General features: G+C 52.7%; 10 protein-coding genes across 10 annotated transcripts; 3 read left to right on the top strand and 7 right to left on the bottom strand.

The window, feature by feature from the left end:
* Window positions 1–1,372: 1,372 nt before the first annotated feature.
* On the top strand, window positions 1,373–3,156 carry CTRU02_208450 (major facilitator superfamily transporter; the record flags this gene model as incomplete). The annotated part of the gene is made up of 5 exons (XM_036728442.1): window positions 1,373–1,683; window positions 1,751–1,837; window positions 1,885–2,068; window positions 2,119–2,508; window positions 2,560–3,156. 5 exons carry the CDS (start codon window positions 1,373–1,375, stop codon window positions 3,154–3,156), a joined length of 1,569 nt encoding a protein of 522 aa, XP_036579726.1.
* A 281-nt stretch (window positions 3,157–3,437) lies between these two features.
* Window positions 3,438–4,750, bottom strand: CTRU02_208449 (btb poz-like protein; the record flags this gene model as incomplete). Its single annotated transcript, XM_036728441.2, has 3 exons — window positions 3,438–3,934; window positions 3,997–4,622; window positions 4,683–4,750. 3 exons carry the CDS (start codon window positions 4,748–4,750, stop codon window positions 3,438–3,440), a joined length of 1,191 nt encoding a protein of 396 aa, XP_036579725.2.
* Window positions 4,751–5,305: 555 nt separating this feature from the next.
* CTRU02_208448 (uncharacterized protein) lies at window positions 5,306–6,334 on the bottom strand (the record flags this gene model as incomplete). The annotated part of the gene is made up of 1 exon (XM_036728440.1): window positions 5,306–6,334. One exon carries the CDS (start codon window positions 6,332–6,334, stop codon window positions 5,306–5,308), a length of 1,029 nt encoding a protein of 342 aa, XP_036579724.1.
* Window positions 6,335–6,800: 466 nt separating this feature from the next.
* CTRU02_208447 (uncharacterized protein) lies at window positions 6,801–8,398 on the bottom strand (the record flags this gene model as incomplete). Its single annotated transcript, XM_070205094.1, has 4 exons — window positions 6,801–6,992; window positions 7,057–8,068; window positions 8,121–8,166; window positions 8,344–8,398. 4 exons carry the CDS (start codon window positions 8,396–8,398, stop codon window positions 6,801–6,803), a joined length of 1,305 nt encoding a protein of 434 aa, XP_070061169.1.
* A 358-nt stretch (window positions 8,399–8,756) lies between these two features.
* CTRU02_208446 (Obg-like ATPase 1) lies at window positions 8,757–9,701 on the bottom strand (the record flags this gene model as incomplete). The annotated part of the gene is made up of 2 exons (XM_070205093.1): window positions 8,757–9,308; window positions 9,534–9,701. The coding sequence occupies 2 exons, from the start codon at window positions 9,699–9,701 to the stop codon at window positions 8,757–8,759; spliced, it is 720 nt and encodes a 239-aa protein (XP_070061168.1).
* A 1,561-nt stretch (window positions 9,702–11,262) lies between these two features.
* CTRU02_208444 (DeSI-like protein sdu1) lies at window positions 11,263–12,060 on the top strand (the record flags this gene model as incomplete). The annotated part of the gene is made up of 2 exons (XM_036728437.1): window positions 11,263–11,346; window positions 11,410–12,060. The coding sequence occupies 2 exons, from the start codon at window positions 11,263–11,265 to the stop codon at window positions 12,058–12,060; spliced, it is 735 nt and encodes a 244-aa protein (XP_036579722.1).
* A 246-nt stretch (window positions 12,061–12,306) lies between these two features.
* Window positions 12,307–13,020, bottom strand: CTRU02_208445 (mitochondrial 37S ribosomal protein uS11m; the record flags this gene model as incomplete). The annotated part of the gene is made up of 1 exon (XM_036728438.1): window positions 12,307–13,020. The coding sequence occupies one exon, from the start codon at window positions 13,018–13,020 to the stop codon at window positions 12,307–12,309; it is 714 nt and encodes a 237-aa protein (XP_036579721.1).
* Window positions 13,021–13,400: 380 nt separating this feature from the next.
* On the top strand, window positions 13,401–15,075 carry CTRU02_208443 (Mitochondrial import inner membrane translocase subunit tim44; the record flags this gene model as incomplete). The annotated part of the gene is made up of 2 exons (XM_036728435.1): window positions 13,401–14,347; window positions 14,400–15,075. 2 exons carry the CDS (start codon window positions 13,401–13,403, stop codon window positions 15,073–15,075), a joined length of 1,623 nt encoding a protein of 540 aa, XP_036579720.1.
* Window positions 15,076–15,502: 427 nt separating this feature from the next.
* On the bottom strand, window positions 15,503–16,054 carry CTRU02_208442 (uncharacterized protein; the record flags this gene model as incomplete). The annotated part of the gene is made up of 1 exon (XM_036728436.1): window positions 15,503–16,054. The coding sequence occupies one exon, from the start codon at window positions 16,052–16,054 to the stop codon at window positions 15,503–15,505; it is 552 nt and encodes a 183-aa protein (XP_036579719.1).
* A 431-nt stretch (window positions 16,055–16,485) lies between these two features.
* On the bottom strand, window positions 16,486–19,187 carry CTRU02_208441 (oxidoreductase family protein; the record flags this gene model as incomplete). Its single annotated transcript, XM_036728434.1, has 3 exons — window positions 16,486–17,024; window positions 17,084–17,687; window positions 18,585–19,187. The coding sequence occupies 3 exons, from the start codon at window positions 19,185–19,187 to the stop codon at window positions 16,486–16,488; spliced, it is 1,746 nt and encodes a 581-aa protein (XP_036579718.1).
* Between the last annotated feature and the right edge of the window lie 428 nt (window positions 19,188–19,615).

Genomic DNA, 19,615 nt, shown 5'->3' with positions numbered 1-19,615 from the left:
GGCTCGGTGTAACCCCCAGTTGGCATCATCATCCATGTAACCTAAAGAAGACCAAGCTTTAGTTTGAGGTAAAACTACTATTTGGTAGATGAGGCAGGTAGTCCTCAAAGCCACTGCTCTGGTTACTGTACTATGTATGTTGTTTCACTTCTATCATCGTGTTGTAAAGCGCTCTTCTCAATACAAGTTGAAAACAGGGCAGCCGACGGTTCCTGTTCGTCATGAGCGCCGTTGGAGTCGACATGGATATTTCAAGGTAATATGGCTCGGATTGAAGAAATATTGACATTATCGGGCGTAAAGCTCTTCCGTTGTAGCACCAGACCAGGGAAAACTAGCTGACTTATAAAGTCAAGAACCATTGGAATAGGTACTACTATGTACATCCAGAGCAATGAAGGGAGAACTTGAAGATCAGTAGGCCAAGCCATATGTGGAGTAACAGTGGAAGCTGTCTCTTAGTGACCTCGCTTATTATGAATCGTTACATGATCTAAAGTTTTCCTTGCATTTGAATCGATCATATCTTACTGGCCGGTATCGTTGTCAGGGGTCTCCGCATAGCCAACATGAATTGGATCTAGAACTTACGAATGCTTGTTCAATACAAGAACTTTTCAAGACAGTTGAGTAGGCCGGGGTGGCATCCTTTGTACGGCTCTTCCTCTAGACAGCCGTTTCCTACTATTAAAGCCACAATAGGTCTTGGTGGTTATTAGTGGGGGTCCAGGATGCCTTGAACCGTGGCGCGTAACCCACATCATCGAAAAGACATTACCCCTTCATAAGACAACCGTAATTTCACGACGTCGAGATGCGGCGTCGTTGAGGTTGCCATGAGTCGTGCGTCAGCGGCGCTCATGCGGCTAAAGCACCCGCTTCGGCTTCGCTACCCTGAATTTGACACCCGCGTCTTGGCTGACCGAACAACACCATGAACACACCCCACACTGCGGACAAGTCCGTATCCACATACTCCTCTGCCAATTCTTGTCCTCTCCTGGGCGAGAATCCAACGGAGAGATTTGTATGGACCTGATGTCATGTTTACCAGTCAAATTCGAGTAAAACCAGTGCTCCTGTCTCCAGAACGGCCATGGCGGGCTGGGCGGCATCCTTCCATATACCAAGACCGTACCAAGAAATACCTGCTATGGATCCAATGCTGGACGGCAGATGGAGTTTCCTTTCCCCCCACGGAGTTGCTTACATCCAACTCTGCATCTTTTCATGAACAATGCGGAGTAAGTGGGAGGTAACCTGGGGTAGTGTGGGGAAGCTTGGAAGAGATATAAAATCACGAAGCTTTGTCAAAGGGAACAAACGGACAGTGTCATCGAGTTTCCTTTATATCTTTCTTCCAAATTTTCAAATGGCGAATGACAAGGTGCCTGATGCCCCCTCGGGCAACGAGCCCGTTATACATGGTAGCACCATGGGAGCCGCAGCACCTCACATCGCCTCGGAGAAGGCCGTCGGGGATGATTCTGACACGCTCGAAAGAGCGCCGACTCATCAATCCGAGGCCTTCAAGGAAGCCCAGAGGCAGAATGCGCTCGATGCTCTGGGTATTCCTGACTGGCAGGCCAAGGAAAAGAAGATTGTCCGGACTCTGGATATGACTCTGCTTCCTCAGCTGTGGATTCTATACATGTTTAACTACTTGAACCGCACAAACATTGCGTAAGAGAAGATGGCGAAGTGCTGAATCGTTGCCGTTGTTGTACGTTGCTAACCGTCTACGAACCAGCCAAGCCCGCCTCGATGAAGACTTTGAAGCAACGCTTCAGCTGGGAAACACCGACTATAGCACCGCTGTGGCCTTGCTCACCGTTGGGTCAGTCAAAGCCTCCATTTCCTATGGGCTTTACTGACTCTCTGCAGTTACATGTTGGCCCAGCTGCCCTCCAACATGCTCATCACCCGAGTTCGCCCTGCCGTCTACCTGCCACTTTGCGCAATCCTGTGGTCTGGAGTTTCCGCAGCTACTGCAGGTGTGACTAGTCCAGGTCAGCTGTTCGGTGTTCAGTTCGTGCTGGGAATCATTGAAGCTCCCTTATTTCCTGGTGTAAGTTTCCAGCATTCTACTTCACGTAGTCAGAGCTAACACTCCGACAGGCTGTGTATCTCATGTCGTGCTGGTACACTCGCAGAGAATTAGCTCTTCGTACCGCGCTTCTCTATTCCGGCTTGGTTCTCGCGCAGGCTTTCTCGGGCCTGATTGCTGCCGGCGTCTTCTCCGGTATGTCGGGTGCTGCAGGCGTTGCAGGCTGGCAGTGGCTCTTCATCCTTGAAGCAGCACTCAGCGCCTTCTTTGCTCTGACTGCCTTTTTCATCCTGCCAAACTACCCGCACTCCAAGAATGGAGGCGCCATGTGGTCCATGACTGAAGAGATGCGGAGAATCGCTGTGGCCCGTATCGAGGCCGACCGCGTGGAGGAACCTACAAACTCGACTGTATGGCAGGGCTTGCGCCTGGCGCTGACAGATTTGAAGACGTACATCTTCGTAAGTTCAACTCGTTTGGTCTGTTTTCCACCCTCGCTCACATCAAGATAGATTTTCATGAACATCTTCATGACCTCCTCGTACGGCTTCAACAACTTCTTCCCCACCATGGTTCGCGGCTTTGGCCTCGGCAGCAGCACAATGGCTCTCGTCCTCACCGCTCCACCATACATTCTCGGCACTATTGTGTCGTTCTGCGTGGCATGGTCATCAGACCGTAAGAAGGAACGTGGTTTCCACATCATGGCCAACAACTGCGTCTCCATCGCCGGTTTCATCATCTCGGTGGCGACGCTAAACACGCCTGCTCGCTACGCCGCTGCCTTTCTCTACACATCTGGTAGTTTCTCGGCGAACGCGTTAGTATACACTTGGGCTGTGTCATCGCTCAGTCAGACACCTGAGAAGCGTGCCGCTGGCGGTGCGATTGTGAACATCATGGGCCACCTTGGCAACGTCATGTCACCTTACTTCTTCCCCGACAGCGACGCGCCGCGCTACACGATGGCCATGATTCTCCAGATCGTGTTCGCGGGGTTGACGTTTACCATGGCATTCACGTCCAAGACGTACTTGAGGAGGCAGAACAAGAAGCTCAGAGTTGTGGCGGATGATACCGGTGCTGTGTACAATCCGTTTACTACATAAGTTGCTACGTCTCGATATAGCAATTTGAGTTGTGGACTCAAGATCTCATTGTCCGATGTGAAATACGACGTTGATGACTGAAGAGATAATGTAAAGTGGAAAGAAGCCTGAAAGATACGGGAGCGTGACTCTGTTGATGTTGCCGAATCACATATCCTCCCAAGCCAGGAACTAAAATCAAGGCTCTTTACAAAGTAAATGAAAGCTAATCGTAAGTGAATGTCTAGTTTGCATAAGTCCTTCGGCAGTCCCTTAACCAACCCTCGCCAAGGCCGCCCAGTTCAGCAATCCCAATCATTCTCTCTCCCCAGCTCCCTCCACATCCTCCTCAACTCCCCATCCCTATGCCCCTCCTCGTCACAAACCATCTGCTCATGCAAACACGCCAAGCACAGCCCCTTCACCTCTCTCTTCCACTCATTCACCCCCTTCTCCATACAAACCTTATAATAAGGCCTCTTTCCTCTTTCCCCAGGTGGCGCGTATTCCCTGTAAACTTTTTCGAGGGACGGAATGCGATTATACGCCAACGCCGGGACCTCGACAGCCTGCTTCACCGCACCCGAAATCGACATGTACGAAATCTCCCTTGAGAAAACTTCCCTATCAATACTCCGCAGTACCTTTGAAATCGCCACGTTCTCCGTAAACCTCGTCCGTCTGCGGAACCCAAAAAAGGATCGCCCCGGAATGTAATCGAGAAACGGGACGTTGACGTGCTCCATAAGGACTGCGTAAAGGGATAGTCGGAGACTATTCCTGCGAGACTCCAGCGCGACTGTGACCGTCAGTACCTTGACCTTAGTATCGAGAAGAAAAAAGAAAAGAAAAAAAACTTACGCGCAAGTTTCCAAGCAAGCAGCTCTTCGACGCCCTCCCTCTCCTCAGCCAAGCCTTCATAACCGCCCTTGACCTCGCAAATCAACATCCTCGTAACCTCCTTAAACACCCGCTCGTTCTGGAACCAATAACTTGCAAGCAGCAAATCCCCCCTCCGGAACCCGATACAGTCGTCCTGCGCCGCATACTTCAACCCCTCCAACTTCCCAGGGGACAACCAATGCTCCACGGCCAACGCCAGCGCAGGTGCGCAGTCGTACTTATCCGCAGCGATCGCGACACTCAGGACTTGCTGCGGCGAGAGGTCATACAGTGAAGGATCGGTGCGGTTGTGGAGGACACGGCAGATCGTCTCCAGGGCAGCGGGGTCGTCTTCCGGAAGAGGTATGCGGGCAGGCGAGGAGGACGTCGCGGCGAGGACGGCGGCGGATTCGCTGTACTTCAACTCCGGGTGCGAGTTCCGCAGCATCGACGCGAATACGCGGGATGCGTTGGAGAGGACCAGGGCGTGGACGCGGATCTCGTGAGATGCGGGCCCGACGAGGAGGACGACTTCGCCTTTTGGTGCGATTGGTGGCCGTGGTGGTTCGGGGTTGGAGGTGCAAAAGTCTTTTACGTCGACTTCACTGTGAATATGTTTTTTTTTAGTTGCTGTGGTAAAGTAGATTGTGTTAAAATGCACTTACACCCTATGCACCGATAATGACCTGGACGAACTACTGCTGCTGCTGCTGCTGCTGCCGCTGCTGCTCATCTTCGGGCTGTAAGAAGAATATCTTGAGTAAAAAGTGTTATACATTTTCGCAATACCGTCGAGACTACATGATATACTATAACCCAAAAAAAAAAAAAAAAAAATGCACTGCAAAATAATCCGGGGTTAAATCAGCATAAAAAGTGTCTCTTTGACGGTCAAAATGTCGTCTGTGGTTCGGTAGGACTCCAATAGCGCACCCGGCCCGGTGGTGGCGGAGTCGGGCCCGCGGCAAAGGTCCCCGCCAACCCCGGCCTTGGCTGTAGGACTCCCGCGAAGGAGCAGGACCTACATACCCAGGACCATCAACAGACATGACTCCCGCCTTGCCTGTTTTTCAACCCCGTCGTAGGCCTCAGTTCTGCCTAGTCTTCAGCCTAGCATTGTGCCTCGGGGCCTGGTCCAACAACACGGACGTTGACGCCACAAGGGCACTGAAACAGATGCGCTAAGCACCAAAGGCGGTTTTAGGTCCTACCCAGCTGCGCCCTCAAAAGGCGCTTCTTCACGAAGCCCTGGCTTTCATTAAAGTTTGTGTGTCTTTTGATGGGTATTTTAACGGGTGGTATGAACATCAGCCAGCAGATATCCCCTTACAAGCCTCATTCCAGGCATCGCTGCCAGCGCAGTCCTAACTTCAGCGTCCTCCACATTCATCTCGTTAACATCCGTTTCTGTCGTCCCTGTCTTAGCCATGACCCAGCCTCTGGCCATCTCACTCATCCAGGTCTTGTCTAAACGTTGCATCCAGTCTTCGTCCCGATGACTTCCCGACATCGTGGGCCTTGCAGCTGCCCACCCTTCGAGGTCAAACCCGCAGAAGAAGGGACATTGCCAATGCTCTCGCAATGCGGCCTTGAATCGCGCTATCTCCTCTGCGTCTTCGAGGTCAAGTATCCGTACTGTATCGACGCGCCCGAAAAGGTCGCCTATGACATTGGGGTCCCAGGCACATCGGCTTGCGATGGAGGTGTCGAACTTTAGACTGACTTGCCTCAGCGAGCCCGCTTCTCGGAATAACTGAGCGAACCACTCTGCTTCCGCACGAGGGGCGAGAATGTGCCGTGCCCTCTGGACGAGGCTTCTAACACCGCGCGGTTCATCCGCCTCGAGTGAGACCCATCGTTCCAGCTCCAGGACATCATGACGAGCATCAAACCACGTTCGATACGTCCTTGCCTGATCATTCGGGCTCCTTGCATAACCGGTCAGGCACACCATTCCTCCATGCTGCGTCGCAACAGCACGCGCCTCGCGACAAGCCTCCGCTACTGCGGGCGGTCGCAGCGTTGGCTTGAAAGCATCCTTTGTCGATTTGTGCAGGCGGAGAGCTCTCGTCGGCAACGCCAGCGACCAGATACGATGTCGAATTTCGGGAGGCAGTCGTTGGAACTGCGGGAAGCTCGGGATAGCCGAGGGCGAGACGCGGTTTGAGAGCATTTTCTCCATCGCATCGACCCGCTTCTCCAAGGCCGCCTGCGATCGCGCAATCTTTTCCAGAAGGGCAATCGTCTGAAGCTGCAAATCTCTTGTAGACATTTCGGAAACTTGAGCTGAAAGCTCTTCTTTACCCGTGAAGTGCATTGTGTAAAGGTGCTCGTTGTTGATCAGCTGCTGACGGTAATCTTACATTTGCTTCCGCCTCGGCTTTTCCGACTGAGACGGCGAGACAACGGACCACCGGACGAGACATCAAGGAAAACTGCCATGATGCGAGACAAGCCTCTGGCCGGGAGCTGCGGGGGTTTTTGCTTTCACCAGGACGTCCCAAAAATATAACCATCTACCCCCCTCCTCCTCAGAGTGATGTCCTTGGCATGGTGGGTTTAGTTAGCGGATCGTCTGTTGTTCGCGTGGTTTGTCATTATGCTACAGCATGCACGCCCCCTAACTAAGCATCTTGGTAAGCAGTCCGTCTGATTGTGCATGTCAAGCTGGACTCCATTATTGGCAAGTTTATTGTGCTGCAACACGGTTCTGATTGGACGGGACCCGCCGGGGCCACACGGAATTGCTAACCCTTGTACGGAGAGTATGAGCACAAAATGTTCTACAGCTTGAAGTCGGCATTGCTTTTTTCCCATCCTTTGGGTGTCTCGTCCAGATCGGCGACTTTATCAACCAGTCTCAACTTGAGATTCCGGTTTCTCTCTGTGCATAACTCGTATGTTGTGCTGAGATTGAAGAGGAGGGTGTGCGACGAGTAGCCTGAGTCGACCATGTCTTCGAGGAGAGACCGGGCCTATGTTCAGTCAGCATTTTGTCATGCGCGAATGCAAGTCTCGCGGGGGGGGATGGAGGCTGACCTCAGTCAGTTTGCCCGTGTATAGAAGGCACACCGCCATATTGACACCAATCATCTCGTCCATTATTTCCTCCTTCAGTCCCCGCCAGGATTGTAATGCTGCGTCATACTCCCCGTCAGCCATTTGGCAGAGCGCCGTGACTACCATCTCAGCATGCTTCCCATCTTCTCCAGAGTCCTGTACGCATCGGCGCGCCGAGTCCGCATCACCAAGATGCAGCCACATGAGAGCCCGGGAAAGCGCCAGTTTGCCATCGCCCCTGTCCTTCAGCGTAGCTAGATGATGTGCCGCGCCGGAAAGGTCATCCATCTCGATGAGAGCACCGGCGACGTTGATCCCTAAATCATGCAGCCGCGCCTTCCAAAGCTCGCGTGCCGAGTTGTCATGCCGAGATGTGGCCTTGCTGATCTGCTCTCGTGCTTCCCTCGCCAGATCGTGGTAGCTCATGACGGATCTTCTGGGGTCGCCAAAGCCCAATGCCTGAAGTCGAACATTCAGCACACGCAGCTCCCAAGGTACCAGATGTTCGCCAGTGTTCTCGTCAATGTAAATGGCTGCATTGAGGTCTTCTAGCGCCCTGACTTCCTGCGCCGCAATAGATGTTGCGTCGATGAGTGTAAGACAAGCCAAGCGCGTGTATAGTAAGTTGAAGATTCTCTGATGGTCTGCAGGGTCAACACGAGGCCGTGCCGGACTGCCGTTGCCTGTTAGTTCTTGAACAGCAGCGATGGCAGCCGCGCGAAAGTGGCCCATGGCCAGGAGGTCATCAAGAGCGGCATCAGCAGTGGGCTGCTTTGCAGAGGTTTTAAATGCAACAGGAATGTTGATTGGGTTGATGTTGTGGTAGATCTCCGGACGCAGGAGGAAGCTGAAGTCTTTGGTGATGGCGGTTTTTACAAAGGGGGACGGAGAACGAATCACCGCTGGTGACCGCTGTCCTGATAATGGCCGCTGCTGCGCTGGCTCTTCTGACGCGACCGACTTTGGCGATAGGGGATCATTCAGAGGGGTGCTGTAATAGCCTGTCAGTGAGACGCATGTACCAGAAGGGGGGGCTTGCTCACTCGTCCAAGTCTAGAGGACCCTTAGTCGATGACCGTGGGCGAACAGCTGCCAATCTGTGTCAGTATCATTGAAACGATGCCTTTGTAGCTGCATCCTTTGCACAAATCTGCTGGCATATCTGTCGGCGTCAAGAGGCAAGTAAGGCAAGGCACACACAACAAGAACAGGTACGGATGAAACCTGGTGAGACTCAGAATTTCAAACTTGTATGAGCGAACTTACGCCTTGTGACTGATATGTTGCGGCCGTGGCCACGATTTGTTGGAGGTTGACTCATGCTGTCTTTCTGCCTTGACGATGTGATGTCTTGACGCAGGTTCAAACTGACTGGAAGCCGCTGATGCTGTAAGATACTGGGAGAGATGTCACAGGGCCCGTGCTGCTGGCAACTGCGCAGTGTGGCGGAAAATCCTCGGCTAATTATCCGAACCGAATGGATACGCCTATGAGCCTCGATATCGACGCACTTCCCACATGGCAAGTCTAGTCACCAAAAAGAAGCCTTACGTGTCATCACATTCAATTACGAAGAAAATCATTGCGGCGAAAAAGATCTCTATTAGCCGGTGATATCTAAACCGAAAGGCAGAGCTTTTAACCCATTCACATCCAAATTTCCATCGGATATTAGTGCTCTAACCCTTGGCAGCACCAGCCTTGATGAGCAGAATATCGCCATCCTCCACGACGTAATCTTTGCCCTTCGTCATAACCTTGCCCTTGGCCTTGACCTCAGCTTCGCTGCCGAGCTCCTTGAGCGTGGTGAAGTTGTAGACGAGAGCCTGGATGAACGTCTTCTCGAAATCCGTGTGGATGACACCGGCGGCTTGCGGCGCCTTGGTGCCGTTACGGATGGTCCACTGGCGGACCTCATCGGGGCCAGTGGTGAAGAAGCTACCAAGGTTGAGAACCTTGCGCATCTGAAGAATGATCTTGGGCAGAATAGACTCAGCACCAACGTTCTTCTGCTCCTCAAGAACCTCAGCCTCGGTCTCGAAGCGGGTTAAGCGCTCCTCGAAAGAGACAGAGAGGGGGATAATGGGATCTCCCTGAGCGTGCTCCTTGACCCACTCGACAATCTTGGGAAGATGCTTGTTCTTCTTGCGAATGAAGTCCTTCTCAGACAGGTTGACCAAGTACACAACGGGCTTGGCAGTCAGAAGGAACAGAGGGTTGATAACCTCGACCTGAATGTATTGTTAGAACATTTTTTTCTCCAAAAAACGTGCAACAATAGATGAAAAAAAGACAAAAACGTCAAATCAGAATGGTTTTTTGTCTCAGTATGCACTCAGCGTTAATTGAGGCAATCGAAGAGCTGGGTTTATGTGTTCGGACCTGAGGTCCTTTGTCATCACATGACGGAGGGGTTCGTGGAAAAAAAGACAAGTAGCAAACAGTTTTAATCTTACCTCCTTGGGGCCCCAGTTGCCCTTTCGGACCTCGTTACCATCTTTCAGGAACTGAAGAATCTTCTCCATGGTGGCCTGCTCCTCCATGGCCTTCTTGTGCTCCAGACCCTTGCCGCCAGAGCGAGTCTTCTTCTTCTGGTTCTCAAGGGCCTTCTCGACGAACTCCATGTCCTTCAACCGCAGCTCGTCGCTGATGATGTCGAGATCACGAGTGGGGTTGACATCACCCTCGACGTGAATAATCTCGGCATCGTCGAAGCAACGGACGACCTGGAAGATGGCGTCGACGGCGCGGATGTGAGACAAGAAAGCGTTACCGAGACCGGCACCAGTAGAGGCACCTCGCGTCAGGCCAGCAATATCGTAGACCGTCAAGTTGGCAGGCACGCGCGACTTGGGGTTGTACTTTTCGCAAAGCCAATCATAGCGCTCATCGGGGACGATGACACGTGCCTCCTCAGGGTCGATAGTGGCATAGGGGAAGTTGGCAGGGTTGCCAAGGTTGCACTTGGTAATAGCCTGGAAGAGAGTGGATTTTCCGACGTTTGCAAGGCCAACCTGAAGAGGGGTCAGCCTGATCCCGCACACAGGTTCTAAGGCGTAGCACCCACAATTCCACTCTTCAGGTTGTTACCGGGCCTGCCCAGGAGAATCTTCTCTTCAACGACTTGCTTCTTGGGAGGCATTTTGTTTCTCCGGCTCTTGGCGTACTGACGAGTGTTTGTGTAGAGTACGGTGCACTTAAGCACTGCAGTAGCGGGGCGAAAGGCAGAACTAGCTGCGCGGGGGAGGAAAGAGGGAGAGCGAGAAGCGAAGGAAGTAGAGGTGACGATGAAGAACGTCGTTTTGCCGACACAAGGCTGCGACCAGCCTCAATCGCTTACGGATTGCCCGGGGAATTGGGAGGGAATAGGCGGTGGAGAGAGAAGAGAGAGAGAGGAAGGAGGGAAGAGAAAGCTTGAAGCTGTTGATGCTGAGAGAAAAAATACTTTGCGCGAAAGGCTGTGGCCTGGTTAGATGAATTTTAACGTGCCCCACCAAAAACGGGGGGCTTCTGAAGGGCTCGGTACAACGGCGGAACGAAACGCCGAAGGTGGTCAAGAACCCCAAACTGGAAAGTTAGTATAGGAAGAGGGCGAGGGCGCGGGGCTGGGACCGCTGACCTCATTTGACCGCACCCTATTGGGTCGCATTGAATTTAGCCCGCTTGCGGGGGCGACGTGTACTTGTTAAGGCCGCGCCATGCCACGCATTCACGGTGGCTAAAGCAGCTATCGCTAAGTTCCTGGTCAGTTGCCGTCATCATTGCTGGAGGGTATCTGTACCCATTCCTTCAGCATAATATGTGCGCCTGCTGCATCCACCCATGTCTGTCGCTGACGCCCGCATCTGCGCCGAGCACCCTCCGAAGCCAGCGACAGCCAAGGTTAGCAGCTGCGACGTGCCTTGGAGCCTTTTTACGATTGCATTGTGTTTGTTTCCTTATTGTCAATTCCCTCAGTGTGCAACATCTCGGGCAGCTTCCTTCATTTCTGAAACGCACCGCGTATTTATCCTTAGAGCTTGTGCCAGTACATATTATTCCCAGGTTCTTATAAGATTCAATATTTGCCTTCATTCCACCCACTCTCCGAAACCCCTCTTCCTACACCTTACGCCGCCAAACGCCCAAGCACGACGTGGTAAACATACGGTAACTGCCTAAACCACCGCACTCGGACGGTCGAAAATGCCTCCTCGATCCAGCAATCACAGGTCAACCTTGTCACTTTCAAAGACAGAAGTCACGATTCATGTCTATGATCTGCTGCCTGTAAGCTGACGGACCCACCGAATGCCGAGAGTTGCGACGGCCCTGCTAACTGAGTCCTCACAGCCAGGAAGGCTATCTTCTGTCCTCTGGACGGTCGGTGCCTCGCTCCTCCACTCGGGGGTGGTCATCAATGGAAAAGAATATGCGTACGGCGGACACGAGAGACGCGGCGTGACGGGAGTATATTGGACGAAGCCCAAGACCGAGCCTCCCGGCGGCACCTTCAAGTCAGAGATCCTTCACGGTTTCACGTTCGCTACGCAGACCGAAATCGATATGATTCTTGAAGAAGCTTCAAGAGAGTTTCTTGGAACGTCCTATAATCTCTTGACAAAAAACTGCAACCATTTTACGTCGTATCTGTGTAAGAAACTGACCGGTCGACCCGGTCCCGGTTGGCTAAACAGAGCGGCAAGCATTGGCGTTGCCTTGCCCTGCGTCGTGCCCCGGGACTGGATTGACCCACCCGAATACGATTCGGCCGATGGTGCACTCTTAGAAGAAGACGACGACAATGCTCACGAAGGCTCTAGGATGCTGAAGCAGTCGCCGCCGAGGTTCCTCACGGAGAATCAAAAGGGCCAGGGCGGGGACGTCGACTGGGATAGCGAAGAAGAAAGGCAACGCGGCGGCAACGGGAAGGGCAAGAAGGCCGTCAGAGATACTGGGGGTCGCAACTTGCCCGCTGCCGAGAGGGCACCAACCAAGAAGTAGGGGGCCTATGGCCGGGTTATACAAACGAGCGTGGATTCGGCGTTTTTAGGTTTGGCGTGCGGGTTGTGCGGCGTTTTAGCACTTGATACCACAGGGTTGGACATTTGCATTTCGGTTTGACCACAGAATGCAAGGGAAAGTTGCTCGTTGTGATATATATGGTACAGTTGTACACACCTATTGTACATGCATTCAACACCTGGACCCCTTCTATTCCCCCGTGACTCCCCTCTCCGTGCTGCCGCTTTAAACACGTCTTGGGTTCTTGCTCCTTGTTCCACCAAACTTCAACCTCGTTGAGTCCGCCACCCGGACAACCTTGCTTCGCCAGATCTTGCCCTCGGGGGCCATGAGGACCTTGACTGCCGCATCTCTTCCAGCGCCAAATCCTCTCAGCACAACCTCGAGCTTGTTGATCTTCTTGTGCCACCCGGCGTAGTTCAGTCTCTCAAGAACGTAGGCCGTCAATTGGTACGCCGCATCATAGGATTTCCTCTTGGACTTCTTGAAGCCAATGTTGCCGGTCGACAGGGAAATGATAGCGCCGCGATCGGGTTTCGTAACAGTGACGTGACAGTTATGCTTGTGGGAATAGACGTGCATGTGGTACGGCTCCAGCAAGTCCTCCTGCTCCGGGACAAGGTCATCCAGGCCGCCCAAGCCGCCCTTGTTACCCGAGGCGCGGTTCAGAGTTTCGAGGAGCAGACTCTGCTGGGACAAGCCGGCTGAAGAACCTGTTGATGTCTGCTTCTCCGTCTGGTTGGCTGGCTTTGAGCTGCCGTACATAGCGGCAAGGAGCTCCTGGCCTCCTTTCTTCGACTCGGGAGCATCGGCGCGTGGTGCTGCGGTTTGGGAGAAGGGTCGGAGGAGAATGGGCGAGCATCGAGCTACTGTCGCGGGGCGAGCAGCATTCTGAAAGATAGATCTCGCCAATAGGCGAGCTGTGGGTGCGGAAGCCATCGCTGTGTCAACCCCTTCCGATCGCGAAATGGGGGGGGAGGCTAGCTGGTGTGACGATAATCCGTGAAGTTTTTGGATGGGAAAAATGTCAGCTCGAAATCGACAATCTGGAGACACTGGAGCATTCTGATTGGTTGATACTTCCGGGTCGTCTTCGGTAGAACAGGGGCCCAGAATTTTTCCGCGCTCCGCCTCCAACCGAAATCGCAGAGCTTCCTTCCAATTCTGGACCCCGATTAGTCCCCGTCGCAAGCCAAAATTTCTTTGCAATCCGTTGTCTCCCCCCCCAACCGTCATCTATATCTCCCGCCCCCGTCCCTCCGCCCCGTTTCTATCCTCTTTGCTTATCGTCGGGAGGCGGTAAGCTTGGATAATACATCATGAACTCGCTTGTACAGTCAGCGAGGAGAAATCCTCAAAGCATTTCTCTTGTCAGAGCTTCCGCGCGAGCAGTCCAGAACCATGGCAGAACACCTGCGTGTCACCGGCTACTGTCGACAGAGCTGAGTGGCAATGCCGCGCTCACCTTTTCACGACAACAATCCTCCATCCGACCTACTACTCTGCGATCACAATTTCTCCCCGAAGATGTTCGATTCATTACCGGCTCGATGCAATCGCGCTCGTTCCACATGACGGCCCGACAGCTCCAGCAACAGCAGACCGAGAAGGCCAAGCCAGCCGAGGAGGGCGCAAAGGCTGCCGAAGACTCCAAGCCCAAGGATGCTGAATCAGAGGCCAAGGAGGAATCTTCCGAGAAGAAACAAGAGGAGGGCGAGAAGACCGAAGGCAAGGAGGAGGAGGAGGGTGGCAAGAAGGAAAAGAAGGAGGGCGCCCCTCCTCCTCCTCCTCATGGCGACAAGACGCCGTGGCAAGTATTCACGGAGACTATGCAGGCTGAGTTCAGCAAGTCTAAGGAGTGGAATGAATCGACAAAGGCCCTCTCGGGTGAGATCCAGGACTTCACCGAGAGCGAACGTGTGAGGAAAGCTCGCGAAGCCTACGAGAAATCCACCGGTGCTCTTACATCTGCTGCTTCCAGCGCTGTGAAGACTACCGCTGGCGCTATTGGCAAGGGTGCCGCATGGACCTGGGACACCTCCGCCATGAAGGGCGTCCGTAAGGTTGCCAACGTTACCGGCGATGCCCTTGACAAGGCGACGAAGCCTATTCGAGAGACCGAGGCGTACAAGAACGTCAAGGATGTCATTGATGACGGCAGCAGCTCACGCTACGGTGGCTGGGTTGAGAAAGAGGAGCGCAGGAAGAAGCGCGAGGCCGAGCGGGCCGCCTCTGGTGAGCCCCAAGTTTTTGAGGAGGACCCCAAGTAAGTTGGTGCAAGTTGACCGACCAGAACGGATTGCTAACAAAGTATGCAGCGCTGGCACCAACGTCACCCTTCACAAGGATGCGGCGTGGAAGGAGGCGTGGAGGGAATTCAAGGACACCAACAAATTTGCCCAGGGCTTCTTCAACGCCGGCAAGGTGTACCGCGAATCCGAGAACCCTCTCATTGAGACGGCCCGTCTCGTCACTGACAAGATTGGTGGCTTCTTTTCCGAGAACGAGACGGCGCAGGTCATCAAGAAGTTCCGCACCATGGACCCGAACTTCCAGACTGAGCCTTTCCTGAGGGAGCTCCGCGAGTACATTCTCCCCGAAGTCCTCGACGCCTACGTCAAGGGAGATATCGAGACCCTCAAGCTCTGGCTGTCGGAGGCTCAGTACTCTGTGTACGAGGCCCTGACGAAGCAGTACCTCCAAGCTGGCCTGAAGTCGGATGGCAAGATCCTCGATATCCGTCACGTCGACATTGTGCGCGCACGCATGCTGGACCCGGGTGAGATTCCCGTCTTCGTCATCACCTGCAGGACGCAGGAGGTGCATGTCTACCGCAACGCCAAGTCTGGTGAGCTCGCCGCCGGCATGGAGGACAAGGTGCAGCTTGTGACATACGCTATTGGTATCACTCGTGTGCCGGACGACGTCAGCAACCCGGAGACGCGCGGATGGCGTCTCATTGAGATGCAGAAGAGCGGAAAGGACTACCTCTAAACCACACGACGACTACTACTACCACTACTACTACCACCACTACCACCAATTCAAAAGGTGATATTCAAAACGCGAGGCAGGCGAGAGGAATTGTTGGATAATGAGACCCACCTCCCCTCGAAAATCTTTCAAGCCGGAAAAAGTGTTTTATTACTGTACAAAAATAGAACGGGGGCATATGGGACTGGCGAACATTGGGCGATTGTTGCTGCAATGGGATGTGTGGCCGGAACAAAAAAAACCAACACCGCTCTTAAGGCTATATGTGTACGTGTAGAAGATGAGGAAGACGCCTTCCACCAGAAGGCAGTTACCATATTTGCGATGTAATACTACGAGAACTGAAACGTCCTCAACCATTATGATCATTCTTTGGCCTTCTTTCGCCGCCGTTCTTTATGCTCCGTCTTGCGTATGGCCCACCAATCTACTTATCTTCCTTGGCCCCTGCTGCGGCACTGTCTTCCTCTCTCAGCTGCGTTCTAACCTCCATCAACACTTTGCCTAGCAAGTTCAACCCCCACGCACTTCGTTTAGTCGTGGGTGCCTTCTGGGGGCTGAAGCCGATTCCCCAGATCCGATCGAACGGGCTCGCCTCGACCAACTCTCGGTCCCCTGTGGCCAGCAACTGCGCCTTCAATTCCGGGCTACTGCGGAACTTGAGCAGGTTGCCCTCCCGGACGATGCGCTCTCGGCTCTCGTTCCAGACATCTTCGTTGAAATTTGCGACCTTGCGGCCTAGTGTCTTTACTTCCCGGGGATGGTCTGCCTCGAGGATGGCGAGAGCGGTTTCGGGATCGTTGAAGAGTATGGCTTTGCCGTGCATCATGTAATGCTCGGCTGTTTTGTAAGTTATTATCGAGGAATCCGGTGAGGATGATGACGAGGGATGGGAGCAGTAGGGGTCGCTCGCCCACCATTGGGAAAGGTAGCCTGCATAAGCGGTTTCACGCCAGAAGTATATTGGTGAAGTACCCATTATGGCTTTTGTTGCGATTTTGGATGCTCTCAGGAATGAATATTTTGTTTTCAATGCGACGGGAATCATTATTTTGACGAAAGGTAGCTTGATATAAGGTACTTTTAACATAGAGGGAACTCAGCTGTGGTGAGGCGGATTTCCAAGGTGTCTGCCTTAGCCGATGTTAGTGCAGCCGCCGGGTGAGTCAACCTCAAGAGGCACGAGCGCCAATACATACTGGGTTTGGCAAAGTACTCGAATCACACATCGGTTCAGCCCACTTATACTAGTGATCGCCCATTTGTAGATGAATCATATTATGAAGCTCAGCCCTGTGAATCCGGTACTCAATCTAACCGTCGCCTCACATGAGGACCCCTGGTGCACATCAGCCACATCTCCTTGGCAACTCTTAGGCCCAGTGACATCGCCATCGCTTAGTCCACCTTCTAAGCAGAGCTCGACAGAATACTCTCAATCTGCTCATGCCTCTTCAGTGCATCCTCAAAAGTAGGAACTTCCTTTCCTTCCGCAAACGCCTCATAGGCTGCGCCGATACTCCTCGCCAGCGGGGGCAACTCAGCCTCCCAGTCCTCCCAACCCCATTCAACCGTCTCAACCTCGTCGCTCTCGAAGTCATGCACCTCAATCCGAATGTCCTGCACCTGTGCCGATGCCTGCAAAGATGTGCTGACGTCTGAAGTAAGACGGATCTCCCCCTTTTCGCCATTGATGGTCCAAACAAGCGGCGCTTCTCCCTTGAAAGGCTGGCCCTTGCGGAAGCGGACGAGCAGTGTCGCATTCTCGGCGGTAATGTCCGATGCCGGGAGCGTGCCGGTGGTGATGACCAGGTCTGGAACGTTAGACTTGACCGTTTCGGTTATTTCTTTGGTCTGAGGATCCCTGATCTTGACGTTGGGACGTTGGATTTGGGTGTGAGATTTCAGGTTGGATACGTCACCCAAAATATACTGAATCTGATCAAACACTGTAATATGTCTCATCAGCGCGTCGCTCACACGGATACTGTATTCAGGGAAAACTCACAGTGTCCGAATCCAATAGTGACAATGTTTCCCCCAATGGCCTTGTCGGTGAAGTACTTCAATTGGGTCGGTATCACCTCACGATCGACCAAACCACCCGCAGCCTTGACCTCGCTGCTGAGCACCTTACCAACACGTCCCTCCCGTAACAAGTCTCGAATCTTGAGGAAAACAGGTACTGTCCGCCCCTGGATGCCGACCAACGTTTTACCGCCGGCCTTTTGGGCGGCAGCGGTCAGTTCGCTCGCGTGTTGGACGTCCTGCGCGAGCGGCCATTCCACGTACACGTGCTTCCCGGCCTCGACGCTGGGGAGCGCCGTCTTGTGGTGCAAGTCCACGCGCACCGAGACGACGACGAGATCGACGTCTGGGTCTACTGCCAAGTCTGCCGGGTCGCCATACGCCTTTGTCTCAGCCGGCAGATTGTGATCTTTGATGGCGCGTTGGGCGGCGTCGACGGAGGAGTTACAGAGTGCTGTTATTTGGTACTTGGAGCTGCCTCGAGGGGACAAGAGATATTTGAGATGGGAGTTGGCGGCCCAGGCCGTTGCGGCGCTAGAGGAGAGGCCGATGAGGCCGACGCGGATGGGTGCCATTACGGGATACTGGTCAATTGCGATTTGGTTTCCTTAGTTGACCGATGTTTTTTTGTCTGTGGATTGGTATCATTGTTGACTTTTATAGTTGGTTCGGCTCTTTGCATGATTTACGGTGACATGATTTGCGAGCGATGATGCCATGAGCTGGATTTGTAATTCAGCCACGGCGCTATGAGGGGTTGCTTCTGTGGGGATTGGGGGGGATGGCACCTTTGGTGTAAGTCAAACAACGGGAGAGAAAATCGACTTTTGTAATACACAGTGCTATGCCATTGGTCGGTTCCAGATCTGCAGTAATCCTATAAGACAGCCTGTGTCAGATATTGGCTCGTTCGCTTCTTGTACGGAACTAGGGTCTCTAATGCTCTGTCTGACATGTATTTGTAAGTTGTTCGGCAGTGCGGTCTCCGTAGGCGGACGGCTTAGAGGAGATATCAGAGCACCATGACTTCCTTCGGCTCATGCATTGTCTGACTGGAAGGCAACGCAGTATGATTCGTACACAGTGTCTCGCGTTCTATGCAACAAACAATCGTGTGGTAGTTTGAGTGAGACGTGTACAGATTCTCATAAATAAAAAGCACCCAAGAAAGTTTGAAAGAATAACGCATTGCCAGCATCGCCAACCGGTTTGAGCGTAAAGGATTCCATTTAGAGAACTGAGCACTAGCTGGAGTCTCGGCTGATAGCGTTATAAGGATAACACCTGCTGCTATCCCTAACTGGAAAAAACCGTTCCGAGTTGTGTAATGCGAACCGCAGACGAAAACTTCAAGAAAGAAGAAGCTGAACTTCTTTCAGTGAATTTACCTGCGGAGGAACTATCTCAAAAGAAGTTGTCGCCTGCTCGTTATAGTGAATGCAAAAAATTCTCGCCTCCGTGGCTGGCACAATATCTCGTACCACACTGTCTCCGACGTACACCATCTCTGATTCCGGTATCTGGGCATGTTTCAAGACCTCAGCGAAGAGACCTTCGGTTTTGGAGACGCCAAAAAAGTTGGTCGTGGCAAGTACATCAATGTGTTCAGCAATGCCGAGCTGCTTTACCGTCCTCTCTTGAGCGTCCTGTGGCCCCTCGGTGATCACAGCCACCTTCTTTCCCATTGTCTTCAACTGTAACAAGAGTTCCATGGCGCCATTTTTGAGTTGTAACGATTCCGTGAGTGTGTTCTCATAGATATCGAGTAGGTGGTTAATGAATTCGGGCGTGTAAGATAGCGAAAAGCGCTCCAGCAACGATACAAAGCGGTCGCTCCTGTACTCGAATGATGTCTTACCATCAGAGAAGGCATTGGCAGTCTTGTCGCGAAGAATGCTGGAGTATTCCTCTTTCAAAGCTGCTACGTGAGTTCCGTGGCGCTGGGAAACTGCTTCGAGTGTTTTCGTGGTTGCTGCGGAAGATGCGCGGCGGAACTCGTGCAAGGTGTCATCTAGGTCGAAACCAAACCAAGTCTTCTCGGCTAGAGCCGCCCGAATGCGTTGTTTATATACAGTATCAGACATTGCCTCGGGTGGTTTTCGATAGCAACGCCTGATTGAACTACTATTGTCTAGTTTCTGTGCGAGGATTAGGCATGCTGTCGTCGGAATCCCAGCTCAAATATTACTCAAGTATGACTAACATCGCAAACGGGTACCGCCGATCTCCGTTGAGTCGTGGACAGTTCCGCAACTCCAGAACTCAAAACCTGGAGGATTCCATGTGTCTCTTGACGATGGCTACCTAGCTTGTAATGGACGGACGTGATTTGTGAAGACTGCCGGGAATCTACAAGCCTACTTAAAACTCAGCAACGATTCGGAAGTTTGTAACAGATCTTCAATTGAAGGTTGCGGCCAACTTTATGCTTCGGTCATTGGTTGAAAGAATTTCAAACTGAGTAGTATAATTTAAATTATTTACTAAAATCTTAAACTATAAGCGAACGGAA

The sequence above is a fragment of the Colletotrichum truncatum genome, assembly GCF_014235925.2.
Source record: "Colletotrichum truncatum strain CMES1059 chromosome Unknown Contig_0005, whole genome shotgun sequence".
Taxonomy (NCBI): domain Eukaryota; kingdom Fungi; phylum Ascomycota; class Sordariomycetes; order Glomerellales; family Glomerellaceae; genus Colletotrichum; species Colletotrichum truncatum.
The sequence above is the reverse complement of the archived record's forward strand: the minus strand, read 5'-3'. Positions and strand labels throughout refer to the sequence as shown.